At 40.7% G+C, this 19,068-nt stretch overlaps 1 protein-coding gene across 1 annotated transcript in view; it reads left to right on the top strand.

Moving 5' to 3' along the window:
• Nucleotides 1-333: 333 nt before the first annotated feature.
• The window catches only part of vsnl1a (visinin-like 1a), a 55,135-nt gene continuing 36,400 nt past the window's right edge, over nt 334-19,068 (top strand). Inside the window, exons 1-2 of the mRNA XM_020496838.2 lie at nt 334-1,041; nt 11,979-12,145. Of these exons, the coding sequence (XP_020352427.1) occupies nt 11,984-12,145 (162 nt within the window). The 5' untranslated portion in view covers nt 334-1,041; nt 11,979-11,983. The remainder of the gene's footprint in view (nt 1,042-11,978; nt 12,146-19,068) is intronic.

Genomic DNA, 19,068 nt, shown 5'->3' with positions numbered 1-19,068 from the left:
ACTGAACACTCTCTGTGTGGTGCTGATACTGCTGCCACCAGCTGTTTGGCGTGAAACAAGCATGGGAGAGTGAAACTAGGTCCTTGGTTACACCAGATATGCCATGAGAACAGGATAGATAAGCAGCCCAAATGTTGGTAGCCTTTAAAAAAGAAAAGCATAAAGAAATGCTTAGTTACATTATCACTTGTTCCAAGGTAAAAATCTGTCGTTCTGCCCCTGGTGCAAGGCAGTTAACCCACTGTTCCCCACGTGGACGTCGATTGAGGCAGCTCCCCGCACCTCTCTGATTCAGAGGGGTTGGGTTAAATGCAGAAGACACATTTCAGTTGAAGGCATTCAGTTGTACAACTGACTAGGTATCCCCCTTTCCCTTTCCAATCAATTGCTGTTATTTCTGTAGAAAGTAGGACTGGTTGGATAGCAATTGCTGGCAGATATATAATCACTATATGTTAGCAGATTGATTGCATGCCGTAGGCATTTTATATTCACAGCATAGCCTATATCTGTTGACAATGACCCTTGTAAGACTACATTTAATCCACATCAAAATCCACCTGCTCATTCTACTTCATAGTTCTGCATAACATAGGTGCAGCAGAAGGCTTGTTTCTTTCCTCATCTTGCGCAAACTCAAAAAGCACCCCACCAAAACAGTAGTCTTCTGCAATTATCAACCACTCTGTGTGAGGGGGACAGACAGAGAGAGAGAGAGAGAGAGAGAGAGAGAGAGAGAAACAAAGAGAGAAACAAAGAGAGATAGAAACAAAGAGGGAAAGAGAGAGTCGTGATGCACACGGTCTGACGCTGCGCTTCATTGTATCCTCAGCGAGTGTATTAGTGTGTGTAGACAGTCCTGCTTGCTTGTAGCATCCTCGGAACTGCATCAGTGAATTTCGACTAGGCTCATTTCTTCCCAAGGAAACCTCACCACAGGGGTTGACAGAAAAGTAAACGTTTGACTAATAGCGTCTCTGTCCGCACATAACCCACTCTGAAGAAGAGCGCAAAGCCGCATTGACTTCACACTCTTTCAAGGTAAATATGTTTTCTTTATTATGGATAATAGTCAAATGCATCAGGGAAACCCTCCCTCTATTCCATTATGATTTGTATAGATGCGCCATTCATTGCTAGACTCAACTGCATAGTATGCAGTATAATGTATTTAACAATTAGGTTAGTTGTCTTTAAAAAAAGTTGGAAATAAATAAAGACGTTTGCAGCATTAACAATGGGGAAGCATGCCCCATCTTCTGAAAATGCTAAATCATAATGGATCATCAGTACGACTACAAATCATAATTTTGTCATTTAGGCTATAGAAAACAATTACGTCAGTTAGGGCACTTTGTGACCCAAACAAATAGCCTGATACTGTATGGGGAGGGAGTGGGTTAGCTTAGTCCACTGGTGGATATTTCAAAAACAAAAGTATCAGGAGTCCAACAAGAAAAAGGCTACATGTCAATAGTATCCAGTTTGAGGTGTGTGCGTTGTCGTTTTCATTCATTTGTCAAATGCAATATATGACTTTTTTTTCAATGCAGCTGTAATATGGCATTTTCCTCTCAGCTTTCCTCCACTGTGGTTCTGATGTGTTTAGGAGATGCTGCCCTGCGACTGGCAGGTCGGTATGCGCTTGCTGGGCTGCACGCAGGGAACCATTTGGCCGATGATAATAGTTTAGAAACAAAGCATGCGTGGTGAAATAACGATAGAAACAATCCAACCAATGAAAACAGTTTTTTTTGTACAATGTGTTTAAATCATATTATGTTATTTAAACATCTGAAACGGATATATTTTCTTGAAGCCATGCTCTTGTTTGTGGTGGTGCTAAGAGGTCATGATTGCAAGACCTGCAGTGCATATGACACATGTCATAGATAGTGATTTTATGTAGGCCTATAGTACAACTACTAAGCATTTATTTATGTATACATGGCTATTGGTATTGTCCTGGGTTTTAACTCAAGGTCATTCCCTATTGGAAAATGATGGAATAGGGACATGCTGTTACATAATGCGCCTGGCCAATGTACAGAGGAGAGGTCTGCTAGTTCATATACTGTAAGAGAATCAACCAGTGACTATTCTTTACGAATAGGCCCCAGATCCTTAGAAACACACTGTATGCAATTCGGTACTGCCTCAGTGTACTGACAAGAGGTTTTAATAAGTCAACATGCTTCTCTCTCTCTCTGCAATGACCTGCAGACAGACCTCATGTGGCAGAGTTGCACTATCTGGGTATTTTGTAATAACATGACTAATGCTACAGCAGTAGATTCAGAAAATGTTTTCAGGGAATGATTTGATAAACTGGAACAAGTCACGATGAAGTTAAAGCATTGGCTAATATGTTTGTTAGCTGCCTTCCAGTTTGGAAAGTTCAGTTTGAAACGTCTCTCCTCCTCCCTCCAGTGCCGCCTCTAGTCTTTTGGTGGCCCTGAGCGAAGTCAGGTTCAATTTCAGGCAACACCGTAGGCTACACCTCTGTAAGCACGGACTGGCGGCGACACCTTTTGGACTTCTTTTTTTTGGTGCAGTACAGACTGAACCTTGGTTTCCACATCCACGGACATTGGTATTTGGTCTGGTTCGGACCATCTCTGAACCAATCATATACAGTACCAGTCAAGGGTTTTTCTTGATTTTTTTAGTTGCTATTTTCTACATTGTAGAATAATAGTGAAGACATCAAAACTATTAAATAACATACAGTATATGGAATAATGTAGGAACCAAAAAAAGTGTTGAACAAATCAAAACATATTTTAGATTAAGATTCTTCAAAGTAGCCACCCTTTGCCTTTATGTGTTATTTCATAGTGTTGATGACTTCTACATTATTCTACAATGTAGAAAACAGTACAAATAAAGAAAACACACTTGAATAAGTAGGTGTGTCCAAACCTTTGTATGTCATGTTTGGTTCAGATTTGGTGCGGTCCAGACAGGCCTTGATTTCAACGTCCACGGACATTGATTTTTTTTGTCCGGTCCAAATTTAAACCAATCATAGAATTCTATGTTTGGTTTGGATTTTGTCCAGTCTGGACCAGCCTTGATTTGGTCCAAACAGGTTTATAAATGACTTATTTTCAACTTTCATTCAGAACCAACTAGGGCGGCAGAACAGCATAGGTCGGCCCTGCTGAGGAGGTGTTTTTGGTGTTTTTAGGCCTACTATGCTACAGTATATGCTATTATTTGGTTCTGTTATGTAAAATGCAAATGAATCATTATGTGATCTTGCAAGACATTGATTCAGCTTTGATCTAACTTTACTAAACAAGCACCACTGTGAGAAGTGCTAATCTTGTATTTGTAATAATGATAATAATAAGTGATGAGTATGACTATTAGGTGTCGGCAGCAGATCTTGATGAGGGTTATTCTAAGCAATTTGAGTGCACTTCGAATCATGGTGCTGAAAGGACAGCACCCTAACCAAGTGATTTAAGGCAGACATGCTGTGAATTTGGATCCTAGACCTCGTTGGAGTGACGATGAGGTTCATGCGGTGGATCAGTTTGTCTGCATTCGCAATAAGCGCTCGGGCAGGAGAGCGAGTTCAAGTGCGTCGTACATGAGCCCCAAGTCCATCACAAAATGTTTTGAGGAAAGCCGTTTTAGCAACCCCTGGTAGAGTTTTCTGTCTTCGGCTGCACACCTGGATTGTACAATATTTGCACATTATTATTTTTTTAATTCTTCATGCTCTGTCAAGTTTGTTGCTGATCATTGCTAGGCAGCCATTTATCATGTCTTGCCATAGATCTTCAAGCCAATTTAAGTCAAAACTGTAATTAGGCCTCTCATGAACTTTCAATGTCGTCTTGGTAAGCAACTCAAGTGTGTATGTGGCCTTGTGTTTTAGGTTATTGTTCTGCTGAAAGGTGAATTTGTCTCCCAGTGTCTTTTGGAAAGCAGACTGAAACAGTTTTTCCTTTAGGATTTTGCCTGTGCTTAGCTCTATTTCGTTTCTTCTTCCTAAAAAACTTCATAGTCCTTGCCAATGACAAGCATACCAATAACATGATACAGCCACCACCATGCTTAAAAATATGTCGAATGGTACTCAGTGATGTGTTGTGTTTGCCCCAAAGATAATTATTTTTATTCAGAACTTAATAAGGTTAATTTCTTTACCATAGTTTTTGCAGTATTACTTTGGCCTCATGATGAAATCCCTGAGCAGTTTATTTCCTCTCCGGCAACTGAGTTAGGAACGATATCTGTATCTTTGTAGTGACTGGGTGTATCAGCGGAGGCTCCTCAGTGGAGGAAGGGTAGGAGCATCCTCCTCAGAGAATTTCATAGAAATAAAAATAGTGAAAACTATTTAGATAAAACTTTACTAAATATATTCACCTTTCACCAAATAATTGATTAAAACACACTGTTATGCAATGATGGAATTCTTCCAAGTCAAGGTAAGCTTTTGGTTTTATTAATGTAGTGCCACTGCTAAACTGCTTTTTAACTATACACTGTACTGCATGATTGTAGTGGGTTCACTAGCAAATTAGTTATTGTAGCTATGTTAACTTGACGTTAGCAAATATGTGACAACGATGTAGGCTGTGTGTAGCGGTTATGATGTAAAGGTTTGGCTTTGGAAGGTTTTTTCGACTGGTCACAGACAGCTGATGTGTTGTGCACTGAAGTCCACAAGCGAAGGGAAAGATGAAAGGACGAGAGAGCGTGGATGAGAGAAGGAATTATCTAACGATCAAAGGGATCACACTGGTTGTATGTGGCTGCTATGAAGGTGAACTGTGTTTGTAAAAAAAAATCTTAAAACGAAGCAAATGGAGAAAAATGGGGATAAACATAACTGAATTTGTCCAATAGAAACACTCGTTTGCAACTGTTGTACTAATGGTTACACCCTAGATCAGCTAGATGCAGGCAAGATTGTAAAAGGCGGTATTGAATGTGTCACCGTCTGCCACCTTGAATACTCAAATTTCTCTCGACCTGTGCATCTACATTGTAAAATTTAATTCATAGGCTAGGTTGTAGCAACCTCATGATGGGTACCGGGAAAATGTGAGTATCATGTAGTAGCCTAAGACTATCAATGTTACATTGAGCTGCATGAATGAAATATGAATTTTATTAGAAACGGCAGTCACATTCCACATGACCGTTTAGTCACGGTAATTAGGTTTGTCCAAGTTCTGATGCTGCTGATGGCCATTAGTAGCCTACCAAACTTGATAACTGCCTGATACTCAGGGCTCTATTATCCCTCTAATCACTCTGCCATCAATGTAAATGCAATCAAAAATCAAATCAAACACTTCATGAGAGCCCATGAGCTCATGTTGAGCAACATTTCTATAGGCTATGCAATTGTGTGAGAAAACAGAGTGATGGCCTCTATTAGAAAGAGGAGGTTCTCATCACCTTTCTATAGGCTAGGCCAACTATATTTATTTCTCATCTTTCCTAAGTTTAAGCACATTGCGGGAATAGCGTCCTCAATTCGCCCTTTTTTCCCCTGCTCCTGTTTTGAGACAGGTGCATGATAATGGTCCATTCTAAATACAAACAAGTTTTACGTGTAATATTTAGCATACGTAAAGACAAGATTAAATCAGGAATAGTCTGATGTGTGTGTCTGATCACTTGTGCATCGCTTGTGAATGATACATTATCACTTCTGAATGATGCCCGGCTTAAGGAAAGAAACAGAGTATGCCTTTTTTGCGACTTTTTCAAATGATAGCCGCACACCTAATGTAGCCTAGCCCATAGGCCTATATGGTTTGATAAGGTTTGTATCACGACTAAAGTGGCCAAATAACTTAATTGAATAACTTAAAATGAAGCACATTAATCCACATTACAAAAGGTGTAGAGCCTAACTGGCAAACACATACAGCACTTGAGTTTGAAATTTGTGGAATATAATTTTCAACATAAAAATGCACCCTTTCTAATAAAAGCAATACATGCATAATCGCATTTGCAGTCATGTTTGAGAATGGTGTTTTCTTGCCAATTGAACATTCGTGCTTGTAGACTACAGCCGTGTGCGCATTGCTGTGCTTATAACGTGAAGAAACAGCCTGTTCGTTTATCAACATTTTAAGCTAAATGTTCTAATCTGTTGTGTCAGCCTCATTACTTTAAAAAACTCTTTTTTTTATGCTTGTGGTTGTATTAATTTGGGATCTATCGCATCCCACAACTGTCCCAGACTATGTTTGGAATATTTATTTCTCGCACAGAATAGAATAGGTCAACATTTGTACTCTGGTGGATAGTACATTGACATAGGCTAGTGCTTTTGCTGTTCGTTAGGCCTACTCATCTTGTTGGTTGACGCAAAGTAAATGTGGATAGTTCTTCCAATATCTTCAATATGCACCTCAGAATTGGATAAGGACAAGCGCCGTTGCGTCCCGATGTGTCTGTCTTCACCTGTAGCCTGTGAGAACGACTGGATCAGGCGACCAAGTGCCATGTGAGTGAGAAGTGCCTTGGAGCATGCAGCTGAGAGAAGGGAATTATTGATGATTATATTCAGCCCAAGGGCACAACGGCCACAAAGCCGCAAAAGGCATGTTTTTTTTTGTAGGACCACACAAAGGGGATGCCGCCGGGAAATGCGAGGCATTATCAAGCACTTGTCAAATTGTGAATGAAAGACTGATGAAGTGTGTACAGCCTGCGCAACAAAAAAACCTAAGCAGAGCTCATGCCTTTCAGGCGACTTTAGAGCTCATTAGAGTCGCATCACTCAGCCCTTCGAATGTATTAAAAATCAAAACATGAAGCCCAACGTTTGTATCACAACTGAAGTTACATAAATAAGTCTAAATTAAGCGTTTTGGAGCACTTGTTTCTTTGTTAACCGTTCAACACAGAACAGCCACATTTGCTCACTCCCTCAAATCACTTGGAGAAAATATCCTTTCTATTTCATTTCAGCTATTGCATTCTTCATACTATAAAAGAATATAAAATAATTCCACGGAATTCTAAGAAAATATTGTCTGCTAAATGATCTAGCGTAGCCAACATTCATATGATATGGTATATATAGCCAGATCAGGGCCTAACATACGGACAACTCAGAGTATGCTATTCTGTTCTTCCGAAGTAGACTACATTTTCTTCATATCATGTTTCTTTAGATTTGTCTAAAATAAAAAATAAATTGATTTATTGTGATGGTGTAGTCTATATTACATGAATTTATTAGACTTTTTAAAATGTAGATGTTCCAAAAGGTCTGCATCGGTGGCTTGTAGGCTATGCGTGGAAGCCAGTAGATGCTAAATGTGTTTATGTTAATTAACGGTCAATTACCTTGAGATTGGCAGTTATTTGCCTGACAATCACCGGCTGACAAAATGCCATGACTGCCACAGCCCTAGCAGTGCTCATCAAAAAAATAATCGTCCTCCCTCATCTTAAACTTCACCGACCACCACTGCCATGTAATTCTCAAATTGAAAAGGGTGAGGGAGCGCCGCTCCCCCGTGCTGCGGCAGCACCACATCCCTGCATGTCACATCTAGTCACTCACTGTGGATAGCTGATGCTGTTGCTCTGAACTGAACTTGTACTTCGGAAATATGTACAGTTTTAATATCAGCGGATAGCCTAGTTCGCCGACTACGGCTCTTGGCAACGGTGCTGTGTTTGAGAGCTTTGCAAAGAAAGTAACCATTATCAGACTTGCTGTGCTCGCAGGGTGTGAATGGGGGAGCTTTTAAAGTGTCACACCTCTCAGAGTGGATGGGTAGTAGCCCGGTAGTGGACGATGTTTTGTGGGTGTGTTCAGTCCTCTTGCGCTTTAGTTAAGGAGCCAACAACAATAATATCAGAGGTATGGAGATAGTTACAGTATCATGGTCTTTACTAGGCCTGTGCCATGGCCAGATTGATAGCCCACTGAGCTAAAGCATAGCCACGGCTACTCGTCACGTAAGCAATGTTCTCCAAACTACCTCCAACACTTTGGTATATTTTCCCTTTGATGATTTGTAATTAGAGCACAATCTAATTCCATTTCATGCCATGACATGAACGTTCCGGAAATAGTTTAAGTGGAGTGTGATCTTCAGTTGTTCTAAGATCCCCAAGAATAACATGATAGAGTTGTTTTGTGAGGAAGGCAATTAGTATGTGCTTGTCAGAACTGCAAATGTGTCCGTAACATTAATATGGCAAGGGGCCTGTTGATGTTCCTTGGATGTAGCCTAACAGTCGCCTTCACTCAAGCCCTGTCTGTTGAGACTAAGAGTCACTTGGGTCACCGTTAGATGCAATATATTTATAATTCATTCACTTTACAGTGACTTCACAAAGTATTCAGACCCCTTGACGCTTTCATTACAGCTTTATTCTAAAACTGAATGAATATAAAAAAACGTCCTCAGAAATCTACATACAATACCCCGTAATGACAAAGCAAAAACAGGTTTTTAGAATTGTTTGCAAATGTCTTAAAAATAAAAAACTGAAATACCTTTACATAAGTATTCAGACCCCTTTGCTATGAGACTCAAAATTGAGCTCGGGTGCATCCTGTTTCCATTGATCATCCTTGACACGTTTCTACAACTTGATTGGACTCAACCTGTGGTAAATTCAATTGATTGGACATGATTTGGAAAGGCACACACCTGTCTATATAAGGTCCCACAGATGACAGTGCATGTCAGAGCAAAAACCAACCATGAGGTCGAAGGAATTGTCCGAGACAGGATTGTGTTGAGGCACAGATCTGGGGAAGGGTACCAAAAAATGTCTGCAGTATTGAAGGTCCCCAAGAACACAGTGGCCTCCATCATTCTTAAATGGAAGAAGTTTGGAACCACCAAGACTCTTCCTAGAGATGGCCACCGGGCCAAACTTCCAGAAGGACAACCATCTTTGCAGCCCTTCACCAATCAGGTCTTTATGGTAGGGTGGCCAGGCTGAAGCCATTCCTCAATAAAAGGCACATGATAGCCTGTTCGGAGTTTGCCAAAAGGCAGCTAAAGGACTCTTAGACCATGAGAAACGAGATTCTCTGGTCTGATGAAGATCCTCTGCTCTGAATGCCAAGCGTCACATCTGGAGTAAACCTGGCACCATCCCTACTGGGAATCATGGTGGTGGCAGCATCATGCTTTGGGGATGTTTTTCAGCACCAGGTACTAGGAGACTAGTCAGGATCGGGACAGCGATGAACAGAGCAAAGTATAGAGAGACCTTTGATGCAAACCTGCTCCAGAGCTCTCAGGACTTCAGACTTGGGCGAAGGTTCACCTTCCAACAGGACAACGACCCTAAGCACACAACAAAGACAACACAGGAATGGCTTCGGGACAAGTCTTTTGAATGTCCTTGAGTAGCCCAGCCAGAGCCCGGACTTGAACCCTATTGAACGTCTATGAAAATAGCTGTGCAGCAACGTTCCCCATCCAACCTGACAGAGCGTGAGGGGATCTGCAGAGAAGAATGGGAGAAACTCCCCAAATACAGGTGTGCCAAGCTTGTAGCGTCATACCCAAGAAGATGCTGTAATCGTTGCCAAAGGTGCTTCAACAAAGTACTGAGTAAAGGGTCTGAATACTCAATAATATTTGTTTTATTTTTTATAATTTAGCACAAATTTCTACAAACATGCTTTTGCTTTGTCATTTTGGGGCATTGTGTGTATATGGATGAGATGTTCTATTTGTTTCAATACATTTTCAAATAAAGCTTTAGCGTAACAAAATATGAAAAAAGTCAAGGGGTCTGAGTACTTTCCGAAGGCCCTGTATATCAACAGCTGTCTCATTCTGAGATATCAAGAAATACTCTGTGTCAAGAAGGAGTCTTTGTTGGCTCCTCAGTCCAATGAAAGAGTATGGGACAGAGTATTTGTACCATAGCTACCTCAATCAGTACAATGAAAGGATTTGAGACTTGACTTGGCATCAGGGTCGTTTTGCCCTAGCCTGCAGTGTGAGCTAAGGCGCAGATGATAGGGAGTGTATAGTACTCTCTATGTCTCAGGGGAATAGGCCATTCTGAACTGTGGTAATCACTAAGGACAGAGAGCATCTATCCACTTCACCCCATAGATCAGAGAGGCTGACATCCAGTTCATTTATCAGGCAATCTGAGGCCTTACCTTGCACTAGGTTAGGTATTCTTTTGGTGATGTCTTGCCATTGTTATTCAGTTCTGTTCTGTGGCTAGCTCACAATCCCAAATTAATTGTTTGTTGGCATGGCAATTTGATTGTGAGTCCCGCTTGTCATGCATTCGGTTTCACCTCTAAGCCATGAAATGAAATATATATATTTTTTTAGTTCTGAATTCCTTGTGTTATTATTATTTGGTTGGTGTTGGATGAATAATCACTTTTTATGTGGTTGTTTACCCCTTAGCAGAGGCAATGTTAAAATGTTGCATGTAATTAAATCAGAATTTGCCATTTGTTATCTTCTAGAGAATACTCTTTGTCATATCTGTGGTAATTCAATCAGAAATAATAGAATTTATCCTTTAAAGTGCTGCTCTTTGTTTGCTACAGGAGGAAATTAATTAACTGATATGGCCTTTCCGATGGTATCCTATAATTTCTCATTGTTTTATGCAATTGCGATATTGAGTACTTTCAATTTGACATGAATCTAGCTCGCTAAGAATTACACAACCATTACATCTGGGCACTTCCAAGCTAACAGAGTGATGCCGAGCAGGGTTGGGCTGATGTTCAAATTGAAGGCAGTCAATTCAGGAAGTAAACTAAGATTACACTTCAATAATAAAAAAAGACCTTTATTGTCAATGACTTCTCTATAAACTGAGAAGCTATTTATTTCAAAAGTTAAAGATTTCAGAATTTTTCATTCAAATTACTTCCTGAAGTGATTGCCTTCAATTCAAATTTGAGCCCAACCCTGATGCCGAGACACGGATGTTTTACTTTAAAATGTATTTGCAAATTATGCTAAGTACATGGTGCTTAATTAACTCATCTGGCTGAATTAGAATCAGTGTGATGCGCTGTGTGCGTGTGTGCGTGTGTGTGTGCGTGCGTGCGTGTGTGAAGCAATGTTAGCTGGGCTGATACAGGGACTTTGGTGAAAACAGCTGCAGGCTGTGGAGATAGGGCTAAGGCTAAGCATCGTGGGCCGATGGGGAAATTAGGCACAACAAAAATATGAATCAAGTCACAGTTATGGCATCACATTAAAACGAGCGACTCGGGTCCACTCAGACTAATAATCTCAAGGGATTGCTGTTGGATACAGACTCATTTGCTCCAATCTCCAGTGGTCTGACCTGGTGCATGTGTGTTGTTGAGTGATTTTAGGTACTTAGGCAGAGCAGAAGTGATGGATTGCATTGTTGTTTGCATTATACAGTATGCTTTGATGTAGTAGCCAGCTACTAGTAGGTAGGCTACTCCCTAGTGTATGCAGGCCTAAACTCTACCAATGTATCAAACCTGTTGGGTTAAAAATAAGAATCATTGAAGCTATCCAAGAATATTCTTTGGTCCATTGATCATCTGTGTTTTATTGTCCCTGGTGCAGCTAAATATAGACACGGTATATAAATCCACACATAGTGTTCAACCCTAAATATCACATAATGTATTAGGGTGATATTTTAGTTTTACAGGTGTCGTGGACACATTACAGCCATTTCTAGCCACAGAGGTGGAGTAGGTGTGTAAAATAAAATGTGCCGCTCTAGAGTATTCTTCCTCGTTCAAAGCAGGCCTGATTGATGACTGCTGATTTCTGTCATTGTTTGTCCAGACTGTCCCAGGTATTTAACCTGGTCTGGTAGAAAACGAATGTAAAGAAAAATATTTGGAATTCATTCTTTGCAGACTTTCCAAAAATAGTTCAGCGTCATTCTTTCCATCCAGACATTCGAAAAGAACACAGTGACCGTCCCACACTTTTTCCCCCCGCTGACATTCGAAAAATAATTATTCTGACATTTTTTTCCAGACAAAATGGGAGCGAAAAACAGCAAGCTGACCCCGGAGGTGATGGAGGATCTGGTGAAGAGCACGGAATTTAACGAGCACGAGCTGAAACAGTGGTACAAAGGCTTCCTGAAAGACTGCCCCAGTGGACGACTCAATCTGGACGAATTCCAACAACTCTATGTGAAGGTAGCAACAGAACACTGTCACTGCCCTCATCTGACTGCACCCTATTACCTATAAAGTGCACAACTTTTCACAAGATCCCATCGGGCTCTGGTCAAAGGTAGTGCACTATATAGGGAGCAAGGGTGCCATTTGGGATGCAGCCTATCACTTTCACTTTGCCAACATCTGCATAGACACAAACATTTTTATCAGCAATGTCTCTATATAGTTGAGTAGAGGAGTGGAGAAGAGAAGCACAGTGCTACATGGTTTCAATTTCCCCACAAGTCCACATTTTCTAAAACCATATAACTCAATACTCTACAGACATTTTGAGAACTAGCAGAGATGCAAAGGTTTTGGTGGTTTGTGAGGATAACAGAAGTGTATGTCATCGCAGTGGCAGAGCAATCGAACCAACATGATACTATGGCAAGCTCACTGAAAGTACTGTAATGAGTAACGAGAACATTACAGTACGCGATATCATACTCCTCTCCTATTCGTTCCCTCAGCTGTATCTGTTATGTTATTCGTTCCCTCTTGTATCTGGGCAGGAAAATGAGCACTGATCAAAATCTCCTTAAATATTATTACTTGGGGAAAAAGTCTTCAAAAAAGGAAATCAATTCAATTAGAACCCATGAATTATAAATGTTTTAATTCTAAGTACATTAGATAGCTAACATTTCATTAAAACTACATTCAATCTTTCTACTCTTCTATTTAATGAATCGAAATAAGAACATTAAGGTCTTATTCCCTTAGACCACTTTGTATCCTATGCTGTATGAATATTGACCATGTGTACAGTGTCATGTGAACTGGAGGGTAGATTTCTGATTAGTGGATATATAGTCACTTACATCATTACCCCGGTCAGTCCTCTCAGGAAATGCCCCATAATGAAAGACCATTACATTAGCCATGTTACAGAGTTCTAATGGCATGGCTCAAAATACCAACGCCAACTATCCCTAGATAGTGCACTACTTTTAACCAGAGCCCTATGGGTCCAGGTCTAAAGTAGTGCACTATAAAGGGAATAGGGATGCACGCCTAGTCAGCTTTAGCTGAGGCTTTAGAACACGCTACTATGCATAAACACAGATTAAAATATACAGTTGAAGTCGGAAAGTTTACATACACCTTAGCCAAATACATTTAAACTCAGTTTTTTCACAATTCCTGACATTTAATTTAATTTAGGAATGTGAAATATCAGAATAATAATAGAGAGAATGATTTATTTCAGCTTTTATTTATTTCATCACATTCCCAGTGGGTTAGTGGGTTAGTTTACATACACTCAATTAGTATTTGGTAGCATTACCTTTAAATTGTTTAACGTTTCGGGTAGCCTTCCTCAAGCTTCCCACAATAAGTTGGGTGAATTTTGGCCCATTCCTCTTGACAGAGCTGGTGTATCTGAGTCGGGTGTGTAGGCCTCCTTGCTCGCACACGCTTTTTCAGTTCTGCCCACAAATTTTCTATAGGATTGAGGTCAGGGCTTTGTGATGGCCACTCCAATACCTTGACTTTGTTGTCCTTCCTCGTGATGCCATCTGTTTTGTGAAGTGCACCAGTCCCTCCTGCAGCAAAGCACCCCCACAACATGATGCTGCCACCCCCGTGCTTCACGGTTGGGATGGTGTTCTTTGGCTTGCAAGCCTCCCCATTTTTACTCCAAACATAACAATGGTCATTATGGCCAAAAAGTTATATTTTTGTTTCATCAGAATAGAGGATATTTCTCCAAAAAGTACAATCTTGGTCCCCATGTGCAGTTGCAAACCGAGGTCTGGCTTTTTTATGGCGGTTTTTGAGCAGTGGCTTCTTCCTTGCTGAGCGGCCTTTCAGGTTATGACGATATAGGACTCGTATTACTGTGAATATAGATACTTTTATACCTGTTTCCTCCAGCATCTTCACAATGTCTTTTGCTGTTGATCTGGGATTGAATTGCACTTTTCGCACCAAATTACGTTAATCTCTAGGAGACAGAACACGTTTTGGCTGATGTCTTTTGATTTTCCCATGATGTCAAGCAGAGGCACTGAGTTTGAAGGTAGGCCTTGAAATACATCCACAGGTACACCTACATTTGACTCAAATGATGTCAATTAGCCTATCAGAAGCTTCTAAAGCCATGATATAATTTTCTGGAATTTTCCAAGCTGTTTAAAGGCACAGTCAACTTAGTGTATGTAAACTTCTGACCCATTGGAATTGTGATACAGTGAATTATATGTGAAATAATCTGTCTGTAAACAATTGTTGGAAAAAATGACTTGTGTCATGCATAAAGTAGATGTCCAAACCGACTTGACAAAACTATAGTTTGTTAACAAGACATTTGTGGAGTGGTTGAAAAACAAGTTTTATTGACTCCAACCTAAGTGGATATAAACCTCCGACTTCGACTGTACATGCAGGCGGCCTACATGTACACCCTCTTAGCCCCAATTGGGGTTCTGTGTGCCTGGCTGAGAGGGTTTTGTACTCTGACACTTTGGACAAACATTTTACTGTAATACACAATGAATACATTGAGTGCACTGTGGGTGAACATTATGTACCATACATACTACAGAGTGGCGTTCCACAGAGGTTCTAAAGGCTGATGGCTGCTGACATGTTAACCTTTTATTGTGGCATTCTATTTTGTTCCCAGGCAACAGGATATCAATGTTAAGCTTTTATTTCAATCCAAAAGCTCAGATAGTGATTAAATGGATGATGTCACGTTAGCTGGACAGACTGTTCCTGTGAAAAGGAACGGTGTGTTTGTGCAAATGCGTGGGAGCGCTCACGTGTGTGTGTGTGTGTGTGTGTGTGTTCCATGTGACTTACATACCCTCCCCTTACATATTTATTTGGACAGATAAGCAAAAACATTTAATTTTGCTCTACACTCTTCCATTTTGGATTTTAGATAGAATGTTTTATATGAGGAGAAAGTACAATGTCACCTTTTGCGTACATACAGTGCTTTCAGAAAGTATTCAGACTCTATGGCCAGGGCGTGACAGAGGCTTTTAATCTCTATTTTGGTTAGGCCAGGGTGTGACTAGGGTGGGCATTCTAGTTTCTTTATTTCTATGTTTTGTATGGTTCTCAATCAGGGACAGCTGTCTATCGTTGTCTCTGATTGGGAATCATACTTAGGCAGCCTTTTTCCCACCTGTGTTTTGTGGGTAGTTGTTTTCTGTATAGTTTATGCACCTTACAGAACTGTTGCGGTTTTCCCTCTTGTTTAATTTGTTCGAGTGTTTTGTGATCAAATAAAATCATGAACAAGTACCACGCTGCGCTTCGGTCCGGTCCTCATTACGACGAGAGCCGTGACACAAACCCCTTGACTTTCTCCATATTTTGTTTGGTTACAGCCTTTTTCTAAAATTAATTACATTGTTTTTCCCTTCATCAATCTACACACAATACCCCATAATGACAAAGCAAAAACTGTTTTCTACAAATGTTTGCTAATTTAGATGTAAAAAAAAAACTGAAATAAAACATTTCCATAAGTATTCAGACCCTTTACTCAGTACTTTGTTGAAGCACCTTTGGCAGCGATTACAGTCTCGAGTCCTCTTGGGTATGACGCTACAAGTTTTGCACATCTGTATTTGGGGAGTTTCTCCCATTCTTTTCTGCAGATCCTCTCAGGCTCTGTCAGGTTGGATGGGGAGCGTTGCTGCACAGCTATTTTCAGGTTTCTCCAGGGATGTTTGATTGGGTTCAAGTCCGGGCTGGTTCCCTCAAGGACATTCAGAGACTTGTCTCGAAGCCACTCCTGTGTTTTCTTGGCTGTGTGCTTAGGGTTGTTGTCCTGTTGGAAGGTGAACCTTCGCCCCAGTCTGAGGTCCTGAGTGCTCTGAAGCAGGTTTGCATCAAGGATCTCTTTGTACTTTGCTCCGTTCATTTTTTCCTTGATCCTGACTAGTCTCCCAGTTCCTGCTTCTGAAAAACATCCCCACAGCATGATGTTGCCACCACCATGCTTCACCGTAGGGATGGTGCCAGGTTTCCTCTAGATGTGACGCTTGGAATTCAGGCCAAAGAGTTAAATCATGGTTTCATTAGACCAGCAAATCTTGTTCCCGTGGTCTGAGAGTCTTTAGGTGCCTTTTGGCAAACTCATAGCAGGCTGTCATGTGCCTTTTACTGAGGAGTGGCTTCCGTCTGTCCACTATACCTTAAAGGCCTGATTGATGGAGTGCTGCAGGGATGGTTGTCCTTCTGGAAGGTTCTCCCATCTCCACAGAGGAACTCTGGAGCTCTGTCAGAGTGACCATAGGGTTCTTGGTCACCTCTCTGAACCAAGGCCTTTCTCTCCTGATTGCACAATTTGGCTGGCCGACCAGCTCTAAGAAGAATCTAGGTGGTTCCAAACTTCTTCCATTTAAGAATGATGGAGGCCACTGTGTTCTTCAACACTGCAGAAATGTTTTAGTGCCCTGCCCCCAGATCTGTGCCTCAACACAACCCTGTCTCTGAGGTCTACAGACAATCGCTTCAACCTCATGGCTTGGCATTGCTGAGGAAATGTCTGTTTATAAAAAGTTTATAATTTGGTCCCATATTCCTAGCACAAAATGACTACATCTAGCTTGTGACAAAACAAACTTGTTGGATGCATTTGTTTTTCGTTTTGGTTGTGTTTTGATTATGTTGTGCCCAAATAGAAATTAATGGTAAATAATGTATTGTGTCATTTTGGAGTCACTTTTATTATAATTAATAATATATGTTTTTTGAACACTTCCACATTAATGTTACAGATGCACAAAGATCATGCCCCCAAAACATTCAGACCTTTCACCATTACCAATAACAAGGGAGGTTAGCATTTTTTGGAGGGTACGATCTTTGTTCGTCTGTAACTTTATCACTCATCATCATTCACGATTTCTTCATGATTACGCATAATTATTATCATATGATACGAAAATAGCGGTCTTTGGCCACTCACAACAGCGGTGGGTTTGGCCTTCGAAGGAACAATGCATATGCAGAAAATATCTCATCCCTACTGTAAAATATGGTGCTGGTTCTTTGATGTTATTTGGCCATTTTTCTTCCATTGGTCCTGAAACCCTAGTTAAGGTCAACAGCTTCATGAACAGCATAAGGCCATTTTAGTAAAAAATCTGCTTGCCTCTGCCAGGGGTCTAAAACTTGGCTGCAAGTGAATCTTCCAGCAAGACAATAGCCCCAATCACACATCAAAATCCTCAAAGAAATGGTTAATTGACCTCAAAATCAACATATTGCAATGGACATCTCAGTCTCCGGACGTGAACCCCATTGAAAACCTGTGGTTTGAATTGAAGAGGGCCGTCCATAAAAGCAGACAAAAGATATCAAGGATCAGGAAATATTTTATATGGGATAGCTCACTGGGCACAGACTGGTTGAATCAACGTTGAACCAACGTGGAATAGACGTTGAATTCTGTCTGTGCCCAGTGGGAACGATATAAGATCCCTCCCACGTGTCATATGATCTCATAAAACATTTTAGAAAAAGGCTCAGTGTCGTTATCCTCACAAGGGGAAGGTGCTTGGTGTATTGATAAGAGGGGATCCAATATATATATATATATTTTTAACTTGTTAAACGACATCTCTTTCTCTGAGCAATTGTAATAGTATAAAATAATATAATTGTAAAAAATAAACATTTTGAGCAGACAATAGACCACAGTATTTGTGTTATTTATTTCATACAGTCTTTTTTGCTCATCTTCATCAAGGGATCCAATAATTTTGGACCACACTATAGGTATGAAACCTAAAATAAAAGGTGACATTCTCTTCTGTCGCCTCATGAAATGCTGAAGTATAGAGCCAAATGTACACATTTCAGCCTCACTGTTCAACTAAATATGTAGGGGAGTGTATGTTCAGTGAACGTGAGAACGGGGGGAGGAGGGGTGAGAGAACGGGGGATAGGGGCAGTCGGCCATGACATAATGCTTTTGAATGGTTCACAAACCATCCACCTGAGACAACTGTCCAGATGCCATTTCTGTCACAGTGCTAAATACTGAAGTATCTCTACTTCTATTGTCAACTCTCTGGAGTCCCAGTGTGCTCAAATAGGCTAAGTTAAAACTACATTCAATCTATCTTTTCAAATCACTCCTTTTTCATTTCAACTGTATTTATAGTGGCAATCCTTTTGTAGGAATCAAGTAAACCTTTTTTTTGGGTGAGCAAAATATCAGAATCAATATATCAGTGCATGCTGAAGGCATAGCTTTGGTGTTGTTGTTTTTTTGCCTCTGTGGTGGTAGATTCTATTTTGATCCTCTCTGTTGTCCCTGTTTGCATGCGCAGCTGCGTACCAATGATTTCCAGTAATAGTTTTCCAGACCGAACTCAGAAATCGATCGGCTGTAAAGATTGAGATGTGTCATTGTGAGCACAATGAATCAAATCAAATCAAATGTATTTATATAGCCCTTCGTACATCGTCTGATATCTCAAAGTGCTGTACAGAAACCCAGCCTAAAACCCCAAACAGCAAGCAATGCAGGTGTAGAAGCACGGTGGCTAGGAAAAACTCCCTAGAAAGGCCAAAACCTAGGAAGAGACCTAGAGAGAAACCAGGCTATGTCTTCTGGCTGTGCCGGGTGGAGATTGTAACAGAACATGGCCAAGATGTTCAAATGTTCATAAATGACCAGCATGGTCAAATAATAATAATCACAGGCAGAACAGTTGAAACTGGAGCAGCAGCACGGCCAGGTGGACTGGGGACAGCAAGGAGTCATCATGTCAGGTAGTCCTGAGGCATGGTCCTAGGGCTCAGGTCCTTCGAGAGAGAGAAAGAAATAGAGGAAGAGAGAATTAGAGAGAGCATACTTAAATTCACACAGGACACCGGATAGGACAGGAGAAGTACTCCATATATAACAAACTGACCCTAGTCCC

The sequence above is a fragment of the Oncorhynchus kisutch genome, linkage group LG12 (assembly GCF_002021735.2).
Source record: "Oncorhynchus kisutch isolate 150728-3 linkage group LG12, Okis_V2, whole genome shotgun sequence".
NCBI lineage: Eukaryota > Metazoa > Chordata > Actinopteri > Salmoniformes > Salmonidae > Oncorhynchus > Oncorhynchus kisutch.
Note: the sequence above shows the minus strand (reverse complement) of the source record. Positions and strands in the feature narration are given on the sequence as shown.